General features: G+C 34.0%; 1 protein-coding gene across 2 annotated transcripts in view; it reads left to right on the top strand.

The window, feature by feature from the left end:
- LOC124644852 (probable cationic amino acid transporter) overlaps positions 1 to 16,322 on the top strand; it is a 199,589-nt gene that overhangs the window by 158,252 nt on the left and 25,015 nt on the right. For both annotated transcript variants that reach the window (XM_047184462.1, XM_047184463.1), the window contains exon 12: positions 8,090 to 8,244. In XM_047184462.1, coding sequence (XP_047040418.1) covers positions 8,090 to 8,244 — 155 coding nt within the window. The remainder of the gene's footprint in view (positions 1 to 8,089; positions 8,245 to 16,322) is intronic.

Consider the following 16,322-nt stretch of genomic DNA (forward strand, 5'->3'; position numbering starts at 1 on the left):
GCCGTGGATTTCAATAAGATATCTTTCACTTGATTAACTAGAGATAGTAGTTTGGCATTATGGTGGGTCCATACGGTGACAATTTCACTAAGGCTTTCAAGGAATAGTGTCTGTGTAAAAATCGGTGTATACAAAAGTCTGTATAATAAAAAAGTTTGCACAATTATCTTGTCATCATATTTTCTTTCAGACTTCCGATTAACGTCTGTATCGCGTGAACCCACCATTATTAGAAGTATGGGTACTTTTAAAATTTTTCTCTAGAATTCAAATCCAAAAACTGACAGTTTGTCTTATGCATTCTTAACCGACTTGCAATAAAGAAGGTTTGTATTTTTATCTACGTTTGGGTATTTCTTTTTTTTTTTTCAGACACGTCATAATTTTGTTAGTAATAGTATATATTAAAACCTAATGTTAGTTTTGACAACACTACAGACATATATTATACTCCCCGAAATGTAAGCAGATTTTTATGTTATTTGAAAATACATTGAAAACATACTTGAAGCGAGTGAAACCAGATAAAACAGTAAGTCACGTATAAAATAGTAAAGACAACGGCAATGTTACGGAAGAGACATCTTGTTTTACGCAAAGATGCTGCGAGAGAGGTACCTACTTTGAGAATTAAATTTTTCAGCACATTCCTGAAAGTGGTTTATATTGCAACAGAGAAAGAGTGCTTTTACTACTTTTACTTTTGTTTTATACGAAGAAAGTCTTTTTATCATTACTTACTTAATTTTATGGTTACAACTACGTAATATCGCTGGTTTAATTTTAAAGTGTTTTTTTTTCTCTGAGGTAACTAAGACTAACTAAGAAAGAACTAAGGTTCATAAGAGAATTATCATGATAGTTAGATTATCAAAATGGAAACAACTGTAAATCGTTGTTCAATGTGGAAGCATCTTCTTGCACCCGGATAAAAAGAACCCTATTTGAAATTCTGATAATATATAATACTGCTATTTATTCAAAATTCTTTCAACTGTTTGCAAATAGAGAATTAACATACAAACTCATAAACGTCTTTATTATATTAGTATAAAATAATATCATAGATTTTGCAGCCTAACAATTTCTTTACCAAATGCATTTCCAAAAATTTTGCAATATACACCGAATTCCGGGAATTCTCAATACACACAAACAACGGTCTGTAAGATACAGGATGTTGTCGTAAGTACAGCTACGGGCTTCCCTTGACCTATTTTGTCGGGGGTCGAAAGTAACGTGCCATGGAGAAGAAAATCACTAGCGGAGATGTCATAACGCAAAATCTCTAAAGAAAGCGGCGCGTCAACGAGGAACGTTACTAGTTCCACCCTTACACGCCTTCTATGGAACCCGTCCATAATCTATACTATCTACACTAATATTTTATAAAGGAAAATAATATATTTTTGTTTGTTTGTAAAAAAAACTTCTTTCACGATTAGAAATCTACAATTTTACCGAGAAACATAGGCTATTTTCGATTTCGTTACGGGCAGTAGTTCCCACGGGTAGTGGGTGAAACCGCAGAAAAACGGCTAGTTTTCTAAATAAAATCACCAATCAATCAAGACCAATTGTTGACAAATTGGTTTTGATTTGAGAAAGAACCCGAACGTCTAGTTAGTTCTAGTAACTAATCACGCCTGCCGCACGTTGCTTGACCTACAAGGAGGGCCCTGACCTACCTGCCTTATAGCATCTCCGCTATATTTCCTTCCTCCGTGTACCGTACCTTCTTCGAGCCGAAACCGAGGCGAAATATCTACTGAGATATACAAACATACCTACATAGCAGTTATAAGTATAGGAGGGAAACTGTGCGTATGTTGGGGGATTTTTAAGTGTTTGGTTAAGAATATATGTATATGAAGGGACGATTTTACAATCACCAGATAAATTTTATCTGAAGTTAATAGAATATGTTTCGACTTTTTGACAGCTTCTTGTATACAAATATGTCAAACCACCATATTTCAAATTATGTCAAATCAAAACTCATTTATTCAAACTTGGCTGCAAAACAGCACTTTTCTAACGTCAAAAAAAAAAATACATAAGACAGCCCCCAAAACGCCCACCCTTCACCACTTCCTATGTGTTTTTGCTGGGAAGAAGTGGCGCAACAAACTCCCCAGCAACACATGTCTGTCTGTAGGAAAGGAACACATTCATTACTCAGGCAGAACTTTACTGATATTGAAAAATCGGCTGTAAAAGATTTGTACGGGCAATGACAAATTATAGTATGAATATAGGTGTTATGCAATACTGAATATATTTACGTAATTACTAGCTTCTACCTGTGTTTTTGCCCGCGTTCCCTTGAAACTACTTCGCACACCGGGATTAAACCCGGATCATAAAAAGACGTGTTCTATAAACTAAAGTTAACTAGAACTTATCTGTAACGATCCTTCAATATATCTAGCTTAATTCTAATTAATAATTAACTCAGCCAATATTACAAAATACTTGATAATAAACTAGTAATTACGCTAAAACACACAAAGCATGATATAACCGCAGTGTAACTACGAGAGTGCTCGAGGCGTTTAACATCTTAACTAACATTAATATTATACCTAACTTTTATGCGTATATTTTGATTTAAAAACTAGGTGCTTTGGTTTTTCGAGTCTTGAGAAAACTCCTTTCATACTAGGATCAAAACTACATAGGTATGTACATATATCATTTGATAATAACAAATAATGTGGCTTTCTATTTGTAATTTGCTAAGACTTTTTTTAGATACTGAGATTACTCCCTATAACCCCACTAATTTTGCCTCTTTGTAACAATAGACCTAATATTTAAGAAAAATCTATTAATCTTGTAAGTTGACGAATAAATAAATTCACAACAACAATATAAAGCAAAATGCACTATTTATCATAACTACAAAGTACCGGTTTTTAATTACATGTTTACAGCATCAAGCAATAAACATTCTAAAAACACAATTTACAAAGAAAACTGGAAAATTCAACGCAAAATGAAACGCAAAGTTTCATAAACACAAGCACTTGATTCTGACACCTGATTCATTAAGCGCTCCTCCACTTTATTCTATTATGTTACAGAAAACTACCTTTAATAACAGAGTAAATAAATTAATCTAGGTATACTTAATATTGTAAATAAGAAACAAACATTTCGTTTGTTTGTTTGTAATGGATAAACTCAAAAACTACTGCACTGATTTTTACCCACGTCTCAGATGATGATAAAATCTATCCTGTTCTCCAGGGTCTAAGCCACACTCTTCTCTAGTAACATTGGTTTAATTGATGATGAGGCGAAATATCTACTGAGATATACAAACATACCTACATAGCAGTTATAAGTATAGGAGGGAAACTGTGCGTATGTTGGGGGATTTTTAAGTGTTTGGTTAAGAATATATGTATATGAAGGGACGATTTTACAATCACCAGATAAATTTTATCTGAAGTTAATAGAATATGTTTGACTTTTTGACAGCTTCTTGTATACAAATATGTCAAACCACCATATTTCAAATTATGTCAAATCAAAACTCATTTATTCAAACTTGGCTGCAAAACAGCACTTTTCGAACGTCAAAAAAAAAATACATAAGACAGCCCCCAAAACGCCCACCCTTCACCACTTCCTATGTGTTTTTGCTGGGAAGAAGTGGCGCAACAAACTCCCCAGCAACACATGTCTGTCTGTAGGAAAGGAACACATTCATTCCTCAGGCAGAACTTTACTGATATTGAAAAATCGGCTGTAAAAGATTTGTACGGGCAATGACAAATTATAGTATGAATATTGGTGTTATGCAATACTGAATATATATTTACGTAATTACTAGCTTCTATCAGCGTTTTTGCCCGCGTTCCCTTGAAACTACTTCGCACACCGGGATTAAACCCGGATCATAAAAAGACGTGTTCTATAAACTAAAGTTAACTAGAACTTATCTGTAACGATGCTTCAATATATCTAGATAATTCTAATTAATAATTAACTCAGCCAATATTACAAAATACTTGATAATAAACTAGTAATTACGCTAAAACACACAAAGCATGATATAACCGCAGTGTAACTACGGGAGTGCTCGAGGCGGTTAACATCTTAACTAACATTAATATTATACCTAACTTTTATGCGTATATTTTGATTTAAAAACTAGGTGCTTTGGTTTTTCGAGTCTTGAGAAAACTCCTTTCATACTAGGATCAAAACTACATAGGTATGTACATATATCATTTGATAATAACAAATAATGTGGCTTTCTATTTGTAATTTGCTAAGACTTTTTTTAGATACTGAGATTACTCCCTATAACCCCACTAATTTTACCTCTTTGTAACAATAGACCTAATATTTAAGAAAAATCTATTAATCTTGTAAGTTGACGAATAAATAAATTCACAACAACAATATAAAGCAAAATGCACTATTTATCATAACTACAAAGTACCGGTTTTTAATTACATGTTTACAGCATCAAGCAATAAACATTCTAAAAACAAAAAATTTACAAAGAAAACTGGAAAATTCAACGCAAAATGAAACGCAAAGTTTCATAAACACAAGCACTTGATTCTGACACCTGATTCATTAAACGCTCCTCCATTTTATTCTATTATGTTACAGAAAACTACCTTTAATAACAGAGTAAATAAATTAATCTAGGTATACTTAATATTATAAATAAGAAACAAACATTTCGTTTGTTTGTTTGTAATGGATAAACTCAAAAACTACTGTACTGATTTTTACCCACGTCTCAGATGATGATAAAATCTATCCTGTTCTCCAGGGTCTAAGCCACACTCTTCTCTAGTAACATTGGTTTGATTGATGATGATAACAAAAAACTATCGTATGTTCTTCTCCAGGGTCTAAGCTATCACCCCTCTAATTTTCAGCTTAAACGGTTCAGCCATTCTTGAGTTATAAAATGTGTAACTAACACGACTTTTTTATATGTATTTTACCGGAAATATATGAATTCTAGGAATTGTATACATAGCTCCTAGGAAATGTACTTATACAATTTAGGAAATATATAAAATATTCTTTAAATATTTTTTTTTTTATATAAGAAGATTACTCAGGATCGTGAAAGTCATAATCTTCTACAGATCGTATTAAATAAGTAACTATGAAATGCTGAAATAGTGAACTTGCTTGAAAAATATTTACTTTAAAGTGAATATTTTACGACGTAACCAGCTACTCTCGGCCCATTAAAAATATTTCAAGACGGTAAGGAAAAATATATTTTCTCTTTTTATTTTATATTTTTGCTTGAACATTTTGTTGGTAAATGAAACAGATTTTCTTGTTATTATTTTACGTGCATCAACAGGCTTTGAGTTTATTATAGTCTTATATTATGGCATTGTTAACCAGTTATATGTCGGAGCGCAGATATCCGCGAGACACAATTGATTTTCTATTGTTTTATGATTAGCGACATATAAGCAGTTAATGGCATAAAATGGGGCCTCATTTGTACCTAACATTTTAAAGATGTATTTTGAGGGCATTACAGAATTTGTGTACTTTCTAAGTAAGTGAGGAAACCTGGACTATAGTCTGAAATCACCAACCCGCATTGAGCAAGCGTGGTGATTAATGCTCAGTCCTCCTCCGTGTGAGAGGAGGCCTGTGTCCAGCAGTGGAACAATAAAAAAGGCTGTATCAGTACAGAATTTCTATAGGTACAGTTTTTAAAATATTTCACAATAAAATTCATGTTACAAAAAAAAATACAAAAAATTCTAGTCACTTAAATAATTTATGTATTTCAATCTATCTCGATTCGCCCTAGGCAACCAATCATACATTCATCATTTTTTTTAACTACTTCTTTGAGCAGAAATTGAAAGTAAATATAATATTTGGACAAACAAAAAGTCAATTAATTCTTATATTTGCTCTATCCAGACGAAGCTATGAATCCATGTTTTTTAAAGATATAAACTCCATTGAATACTTTTTTATTTATTTTAAGTTTTTCAAACAAGTTCCAAGCTTTTAGCAAAAAACATTTTTTATAGTGCAAATATTCGGAATTCTCTGTAAAAACGGGTATTGGCTTAAACCTAATAGGTTTTATGGAAACCAATCAACGGTACCAACAGAAAGATAGTTATAAAATCCATTTTCTGTTTAAACAACCATTTGCCAAAAATATTACGTACGTGAGGGTATTTTCGTGAAAAAATATTTTTTACCCTTTCATGTTTTAATCGGATTTACCTGAAGCTGATGGATAAATACGTTAACATACATTACATGTTTGGAAAAGCTCGTAGAGTGGGATACGGTATATTTAAAATTATATCCTTTACTAGCTATTTAAAGCCAGACTAACCAAGGGGTACTGGGTTGCCCGGGTAACTGGGTTGAGGAGGTTAGATAGGGCAGTCGCTCCTTGTAAAGCACTGGTACTCGGCTACATCCGGTTAGACTACAAGCTGACCCCATCATAGTTGGGGAAAAGGCTCGGAGGATGATGACTAGCTATTAAAGTGGTTCCACTCGTGGCCCGAGGAACAACGTCTCACTCTCGGATAAAAGTAGCCAGTGTCCTTTCTCAGACTCTAGACTATTTTTATTTAAAACATCTTTATCGGTTTAATAATTTTGGAGTGAAAGCACGACAAACAGGTTTTCAGCCGAATATTTCAACGCCATTTAGTGTTAAGGACTGCTTAGTCATTATTCTATAGGGCTTATTACACTAAAGGCCTTATTACACTTTACAAAATTTGGTAGCCTAGTTAGGTTTGTCTAATTAGGTTTCTAACAGCCAGTTTCTTCATCAAAAGTTAAAGCCAAAGTAAAAGTCAAAGTAATGTCTAAAGTAAAAGTAACGGTCAAATTCAATTTTTCTATTAGTTTTGCTGTCACTTTAGCCTTGAAAAAACGTATTTGGCCGTTACTTTTACTTTAGACATTACTTTAACTTTAACTTTTGATGAAGAAACTGGCCGTAAATGATATAATGAGTCAGTAGCCGTACTTTTTCCTAAATTTAGAAACCTACTTTCCTAAATGCGATTACATTTGTCTGAATTTAGTAAACTGCATCATTCAGACGACTGAATTTTGTAACGTCTAATAAGCCCTTTACTTTGAAATATCTACGTAAATTGCGAAGCATATACTTTTAAATATGTAACTCAAAGTTAAGTAATGTTCGTAGTAAAGATACTAGATTTATTACTCAAAAGCAAATAATTAGTACAATCAGTTGCATAAAGAGAAGAATGATATTTACAAAGAGAATAATATTTCTAGAATGTTTCAGTAAGGATTAATTTAATGCATAATCCTGCATTTCAGCTCTCTAAGCTTTTTGTATTCTGCAGTGACAAAGGATTCTCATATAAAAGCGTTCTCAACTCATTAAAGTAATTAAACGTAGTTAACTGAAAACTACAATTATTATGATCTCCTTTTATTATTAATTTGAGAATTTAATAGTTGGAATTAAAATTGTATTCTGATATTTTAGTTATTACTAAAGTAATTCTTTAGCTTTGTATTTTCGCTTTGTTTTAGTCAAAAGGTTTTTTTAATTTAATGTTTTATAATATTTGTGATGTTAAGACTTTTACTAATTGGCTGAGTATGTTGAATCCAAGTAATAAGTATATACCCCTATGTAATAATACGATACAATTTCTTTACAATTGGACATTATTAGCCTGGCCTTTTCCCAACTTTTGGGTTCAGATTTCAGTCTAATTGGGTACAGCTGAGTACCAATGTTTTACAAGGAGCAACTGCGTATCTGACCTCCTCAACCCAGTACCCCTTGGTAAAGCTGGTTGCCTGACTTTCAGACTTCTGACAACCAGTAAACACTTCCCCAGATGACTTCTATAGTCAGAAGTCAGTAACCACAGCTGCCTAGGTTTTTCATGCCTGCCGAAAGACTGAAATATTCGTCATAACAAAATCGTCACCCATCCACGTACTGGCCGCGCCAAACGTTGCTTAACTTTATGACCGATTGATCCTCACTTGGCCTTGACTTAGCTATGAGCTCTTCCTTTATAACTTGACATGTACTATTTCTTCTGTTCTTCCTCAGGTACTCTCCTGGCGTACACCCTGGTCTCCACCTGCGTGCTGGTGCTGCGATACCAGCCTCACTCCACGAACCTGATCGAGCTGCTGCCGCAAAGTCTCCGAACTCCTGTCGACCCTGAGGGCACTGCTAGTGCTAATAGGGAGACTACTTTCACCGTGAGTAATTATTATCTATACTTAGAGCGCGCACATTGCACACTATTTAGTAGCCCGTAGGTTTTTTAAAAAAATCGTGAAATCAAAGTTTTTAGTCAGTCTGATTGTTCGGTACAAGGACCTCATTGTTGTTACGTGTGTACTTCCATTCATCTTCATACTGACTTATGAGCAAAACTCAACTATCGGCCGACTAATCTTTACAGTGTGCGCGTGCTCTTATACTAATACTATCTGTTTTCTCCTTACTAGACCCGGACAAAATATAACCTGTGTTACTAGGCATAGTCAAGTTTCCCAGCAGTGAAAGACTTTTTCAAAATTGGCGTCCCTGTTGGGAAGCTAATCTCCCCGGTGACATAGGCTTTATTTCCCTTATTATCCCGGTGCAGTAAGTAGTTGCAGAACACGGTCGGGACCGTAGGAAACAGTCAGTATCGTATGTAATATACAGTTTATAGACAGAGATGAAGCAGCAGAAATTGTTTATAACTTGTAGGGCAAAACATTTCATTCTTAATTATTGGATTCCTACATAGCCTTTGAAAATTAATAAATAAACCATAGAGAACTTTCAAACAACATACATTAGCTCAAGAATCGCCTGAAAACTCTAAGTCTATTTATTTATTCAGATCTTCTTCCGCAAGATAAAAACACTGCAAACAAAAAAGAACTTTGCTTAGTTTTTCTTTCTTTCAAAATACTTAGCAATAATGGCCAGGTCTTGCTGAAGCACTTAAAACATATTTTTGCTTACATATTGAAAAGTTTTTGTTGACTAACTTAAATAACATAGGAAAAAATTGAAACATTTACAAGTTGGGTATGCAAACCTAAGTTTGCTACAATAAGATTGTTCGATAGAGTTACCGCGGCCCTGGTACTCAAATAGCTCCATAAGGAACATGATGAGTTTTAATCAGTACAATAATAATTACTGATAGATACCTAATTCTAACTGTCATATTAAAAGTATGATTTGATTATTAGTACCTACGCCATTTCTCACAATATTAATCACAGATTTAGAGGTATTATCGCAGGCGAAGATACAGTACACTAAGTTGTTACATGTTAAAAATCACTCGCTATAAAAACTAAAATTACATTTCAAAAACTACTTACATGGTTACGTATTTTCCTTGATACTTCTAAGGGTCAATTCACACTGAAAGGGCAGCGGCCGGCAGCGGCCGTAAGAGCACGGAAAATGTAAGAGCGCGGCGCGATGCGGCGCCGCGCGGCGCCGCGCAGCCGGCCGCGCTCACGCTCAATCCCTTGCAATTACGGCCGCTGCCGGCCGCTGCCGGCCGCTGCTCTTTCAGTGTGAATTGACCCTAATAAAAAAAGGAGTTACCCTGAAAATCAAAGTAGCGTTTCTTGCAATATTAATATTACTGGAAGAACTTTTTCTCAACTGCACTTGAAGCTGTCTAGTTTCTAGAAATTTTCTAGTAATTAACCAGACGGCAGATAAATTAAAGCTTCAGTAGTTTGTTGCGCTGTAAAGTTAGCAACATTTCAAAAACAAGTTAATTAATATTTTCTTACTTCTATTAAATAAAAATTAAAAAAATATTAGAGGAATAGAAACTACAAGGCTTATGCGTGATTTTATGTATGCAATTATTTTTAACTGCATACTTTAAGAATTATGTATTTTACATGTGTCATAATTTCATTAATTCTTGGCTTCAGCGTGTTACCCCGCGTTCGCCTTCCAACTAGCCTGGTCTCTATAGTATCCATTTGAAGTGTAGCTTTATGAGTGCCAAAATGATTTTTATTTTATTTTATAAATTAAAAAGTTAAATAGAATAGATACACCATCAAGGCAGTTGTAAAATAGTAATCCAATAACAAAATCTGCTCAATAAGCATGTTAAACCAATCATTTTTCCTATTACACTTACAGCAGTAAAACTAACGACATTATCGTACCTATAGCACTTAGATCGTTCGAACAGCGAGCCCTATTTTCATGCAAATTGTGTCACAGACAGCGGACGGACCAGGGAACACCGTGACAAAATGACTAAATAAACTGACCGTTAACATTTTACAAGGCAAGCTCTAAAGTGCAGGTACTTTTGACGCCTTTGACGAGCTTTGTGTGCCTTTTGAAAATATCGAGTTATTGTTCATGTTTTTACGTGGAAAATGGGGTAACTGACATTATTTATGACTGTACTAGTTTTCATGTAAAACTATTCCTATCATGTATCAAGTTTTTATATAAAAAAATGGAGTTACTAAACATAAAAGTTTTATATTTTTCATCCAAAAGGCAAAATTATTTTTAGCCATTTAACCACGAGTACCTACCTTAAAAACTAAACCTACTTTAAAAACTAAAATGTTCTCCAATAAAATGTCTTGAAGAATTGAAAATACCAACAATAAAAAGATAGAAAATAAATGTTAGAACAATTTAGCAATAAATACTCTTATGACTTTCTATCGGGAGTTTACAAGAAAAGAAATGATCGCAACGACGCTAGGAGTCAGAATTACCGCGTTGTTCAACTATTTTTCTCATTTTCTCGGAAAATAGCTCAAGAAGCTGATAAATGTGGAAGAAAATTCTAGTTTTTCTTTTGTTTAATGGCACGTGCGAACATGATCCAATCTTTCAATGAGGTTCGGAATTTAAAGCCGGGTGAAACGAGTAAAGTGTAATGTGCCACGGAGATAGGAAAGATAGCAGAGATGTTATAAGGAAGGTAGGTCAGGCGCCTTCTTGTAGGTCAAGCAACGTACGGTCCGCGTGATCATTTACTGGCGACATAACTAACGAGGCGTTTGGATTCCCTGTGAAATCAAAACCATATCAAAGATGGTCTTAGTTGATTGGTGGTTTTGTTTTGAAAACAATAGTCGGGTTTCTTAAAAGGAGGTAAACGTTCCTCGTCCCCCGAACGCCCGCTTTTATGCGCGCTTCTTTCTTAGGACATTTAGCATTATGACATATCTGCTAGTAATTTTTTCTCCATGAACACACAATTACATGAAGTACACGAAATCTAGGTACATGTGGAAGGCACTACAAGCGTTACCTTTAACGCTTGGTTCACCAAAATCCATCGGCAGTCGGTTTTATTGCAAACACAAAGGGGTCCTGCCTTTTGAAAGCGGCCTTTTTAGACTTGATTGGCACTGAGTTCTTGTACCGTACACTCTTTGACACTAGTGCACTAGAGAAAATTTTTAGTTGGCTAACGGTTTGTTCGGGCTCATAAATCAGTACGTAAAAGAATGATAGTACGCGCGTATTTTGACGATCGGGTATTTAGACGGTAGGTATCAGACTGACTAACTTTGATTGAAATCAGAATTTCTTTAAAAAAAATATTTGTTTCTAGCCATGGGAACAACAGTAGGGTACGCTAAATTACAGTCTTGCATTGCGTGTTTCACTCGCCTGGACCCAACATAAGATTTTTTCAAAAAAGCTTAAATATGAGTTTCAGTTTTTCACCGTCACAGTGGCAATTATTTTTATTTTATTGTTTTTTACAATTTCTTTAAAATAACTGTCTATAAAAATAATTGTTCCAATATCCTTTCGATGATAAAATTTGGGCCATAAAATGGCGCTTGCAAAATTTTATTATTCAGTGCACATGAATATTATTTATATCTGCACCGCGTTGCTGGCCAATTTACCCATCAATTTCACTTTATGATCGGAAATTTTATAGTTGGCGAATTTATTGAAGAGAAATATGTGAAAAAAAAAGCTTTTACGTAGCTATAGAAGTCGGTATCTCTGGGTTGCCACTATTTTTTGCCACCGACTTAGCAAACTAAATCGTTCTAAGAGCAATTGCTTAGAAAATATGTAAAAAAAAACAAAAAAAAACGCAGATGAATCGATTACCTTCTCCTCTTCGTAAATTCTTTTTTAAAGAGCTTTTATAACCTTATTATCTATCTACCTATGTTACAAAATGCAATTTTAATAATTTGAACAAAATAACTCTGTACTAATACATTTTAAAATAAGATCAATCAACACGACTATGAATTTAAACCAACTAAATTATCCGAACAAAGTCTAAAGTTTAGTTTACATAGGTGAGTCCGTTCTTGAGTTATAAAAGTACAACGAAAAGTGGCATGAATTTTTATAAACATAGATATATCTACTAGACAAATTCCTTTCTACGCCACTCATCAGCTTTTCACATCTATCAGCATTCCAATTGCAACATGTCCGTACATATATTGAAACAAGCGACAATCTAACACATAGCTCCTTCTATTTAATAACAGACAAATGGAATCTAAAGCAGTTACATTACGAAGCGTAATATCACTTTATGTTGTCGATAACGGGTTTTATTTCACTTAAACGTTCACATTGCTGTAGTCGTCTTGTCGTCTGAATGTCTCGAATGATCGGTGGATTTTATTGCATTTTTTGTACTGTATTTTTAATGTTTTCTTTAGTTTTAAGAAATTTAAAAGCGACTACCTTACCTATCTGACCTCGTCAACCCAGTTACCTGGGAAGTTACAGGTAAGCAGGTAACCTGTTTCTTTATAAGTGAGTCGATAGGATTGTATTGAAATATTATACCTGCACTGATACCCGTACAGGTTTGTCTGTACCGGCAACCTGTTTCTTTATGTAAGCACCCATACCAATGGGTATTGGGGTGCCCAAGTAACTGGGCTGACGAGGTCAGATAGATAAGGTAGTCGGTCCCTGTAAAACACTGGTACTCAGCTGAATCCGGTTAGACTGGAAGCCGACCCAAAAAAAAGGCTCGGTAGATGAAGACCTAACCTGGCGGTTTTAACCTAACCTAACCTGGATTGATAATGTCTTTCTTTTTGGAAAGTCGGTTACAGTAATACACAACACATCAGCCTATCTACGTAGATGTATCGAACAAACTTACATGAAAATAGATTTTAATCCCTTCCAATAGAGGTGCATAGTTAAGTGTGTTTTCCCCTAAATGTGTGGGACACAAGAGTGACGCCCACGCATCACCTTTAAACTTCATAAGCTTTTACCGACGACCTTTATATAGGCAAGTATTTTGTTAGGCCAGTCTTATCGTGGTTAATATTAAACGTAAATAACTCTTTCTGTCTGTCCGGTTTTAGCGTCAAAACTACTGAACCAATTAAAAAAAAATGGTGCTTGCACAATGTCTAGAGCCCGAGATTGGCCATGGGCTATGTGCAAAGCAATTCTCACAAAACACGAGAAAAGTCGCCGGCGCATGCTAGTTTATGATACTTTATAATATTACGCTAAGAGTTTGCCTTACCAAATAACAACAATGAAAGCATAAAGAATAGATAGGAAAGCTTACCAATTTTCTTATAAACTAGCTTCCGCTTGCGGCTTTGCCCGCATGGTGTGTTGATAAAAAAGCCCATGTGTTAATCCAGGGTATCACCTATCTGCATACCAAATTTCAACCAAATCGGTCCAGCCGTTTTTGCGTGAAAGAATAACAAACATGCATACATTCTCACACTTTTACGTTTATAATATTAGTAGGATTGGTTTTACAGCCAATTTCTTCATCAAAAGTAAAAGCCAAAGTAAAAGTCAAAGTAATGTCTAAAGTAAAAGTGACGGTCAAATTCATTTTTTCTATTAGTTTTGATGTCACTTTAGCCTTGAAAAAACGAATTTGACCGTTACTTTTACTTTAGACATAGCTTTGACTTTTACTTTTGATGAAGAAACTGGCCGTTAGCCTGATAGACAGCCAGAGCCAGATACTAGTCAAATTTTTTGTCATAATAGTAACGATTTCCATCTTACACATGCGATGCACTTATAAAACTTAATAGCATTGCATTTTTCTTTCAAATCACTTAAATAGCTTTCAAAGCGTTCCCGGAAGAGTTTAGCTGAAGTTTAAAATTCATTGCAGATACTTCTAAGACGATAGGATAGAAAACTTTGTTGTTCTGAACATTCTTTCGTTAAAAGATTTCGATAAGCTTACTGAGATAATATACAAAGCTATGTAAGTTAAAGTTATCTGGGGGTCTGTGTGTTGGCTTTGGTCTTATAATTTCTTTTTAAAATATGGTATCTTAATGCCTAAATGTCAGCTGCCTAGCATTTTTCCAACTATGTTGGGGTCGGCTTCCAGTCTAACCAGATGCAGCTGAGTACCAATGTTTTACAAGGAGCGACTGCCTATCTGACCTCTTCAGTACCCGCCTCCAACGAATTGGACAACAATATAATTAGACAAAAAAAAACTAGTTACTTTCGTACATGATATTAGCACTTTTTTAACATACACAAATACCTTCTACTAAGAAAAGTTTTCCTACTAAATAATAGGTTTACCTATTAATATACCATACAATCAGACCAGGTGTAATTATTGTTAGGAATTTATAGTCTATGACATTTAAAAAATGTAGGGTTGTTAGTCTATGAAAAAGAATGACTGTGGTGTGAATTGTCATGATGTAAAAACCAGTGAGAACAATGTTATAATTCCTAACAAAATGTGATTGTATTTCTTTAACTATTAATAAAGGCTTTCAAGAATACCAGAAGTTTGAATACCTACAATAGGTTATGGGCCCAGAACGCCCGAGAAGAAAAAATTAAAAACCGGGATTGGGTAATGAAAAATCCAACATAAAAAACAAGTGAAAAAAAAAAAACTAAAAAACAGTAATAACAAGGAAGAAAATAAAAAACGGTGAAAAACTAAAAAATGGAAAAACCTGAGATAATACAGATAGAAAAATTAAAAGATGCGGAAACATTTTTATTGTGGAAATTTGAATTCAATATACACTTAAAAGCGGCAAATCTTGCAAAAACAATTGCACAAACAAAAGAAGATGACAAGAAAAGTGACTTCAGTATCAAAGATGCTCAGGTGCAAAGAATTATCATAAGCAGTATTGATAAGAAACTAAAAGGTCACATAATTAATTGTAACAGTGCACGTGAAATGTACGTAAAATTATGTGAAATATTCGAAGGTTCTGAGCAAAGAAACAAAGATGCATTATTACAAGAGTTTTTCACATATAAGAAACAAGAGAGTCAATCGCTTTCCCAATTAATAAGTGAAATAGAAAATTTACAATTTCGTATAAGTCAGCTAGGAACAAAAATAGATGATGAAATGGTCATATCCAAAATACTAAGCTGTTTACCAAATAATTTAAACTATTTTATAACTTCTTGGGAATGCATGGCAGACGATAAGAAAACCCTTCAAAATTTAACAAACAGACTTCTGGCTGAAGAAAATCGAATGTTGAAAGCAAAAGAAAGTGACAAGCAGCTAGCATTTCAAGCTACATCTTCATCTACATCAAAGAAAAAGTTTAATGCAATAAAATGTTTCAAATGTAACAAAACAGGGCACATGAAGAAAGACTGTAGAGCCTGTAGTATCTGCAAAAGGGACAACCATGAAGATAAAGACTGTAAGTTTAAAAATAAACAGTGCTCAATCTGTAAAAAAATTAATCACAGAGAAGAAAATTGTTTTTTCAAAAATAAGAATAAGAATGAGAATGAAGAAAAAAGTAACAAAAGAATAGAAAAGGCATTTTTTACAAACGGTGAAATTCAAGAACCAAAACTGAAAGAATTTGTTGTAGACTCTGGGTGTACTGCACACATGACCAAAAATGTAGACATACTAAAATTTTTTGAATGCAAACCATCATCTGTTTTGACTGCAAATGAAGAAACAATAGAGGTGAAAGGGACTGGTAAAGTCATTGGAAAAAAATGTACTCTTAATAATACCCTGCTTGTTCCTGACTTATCACAAAATTTATTATCGGTTAATGCAGTTACAAACAATCAAGGAGTGGTTATATTTACCAAAGATAATGTAAAAATATATAAGGAGTCAGAATTAATATTAACAGGAAAAAAAGAAAACGGTTTATATAAAATTAATTTGGATGATAATAATATGCAAGAAAAAACACTGTTAATGAAAGAAAATGGCACTGCCTTAGAATGGCATCAAAGACTTGGACATCCAGGAAAGAAAATACTAGATATATTACCAGATGTGGCAGATGGAATAAAAATAAATGGATTAAGGCAA

The sequence above is a fragment of the Helicoverpa zea genome, chromosome 31, assembly GCF_022581195.2.
Source record: "Helicoverpa zea isolate HzStark_Cry1AcR chromosome 31, ilHelZeax1.1, whole genome shotgun sequence".
Lineage (NCBI taxonomy): Eukaryota > Metazoa > Arthropoda > Insecta > Lepidoptera > Noctuidae > Helicoverpa > Helicoverpa zea.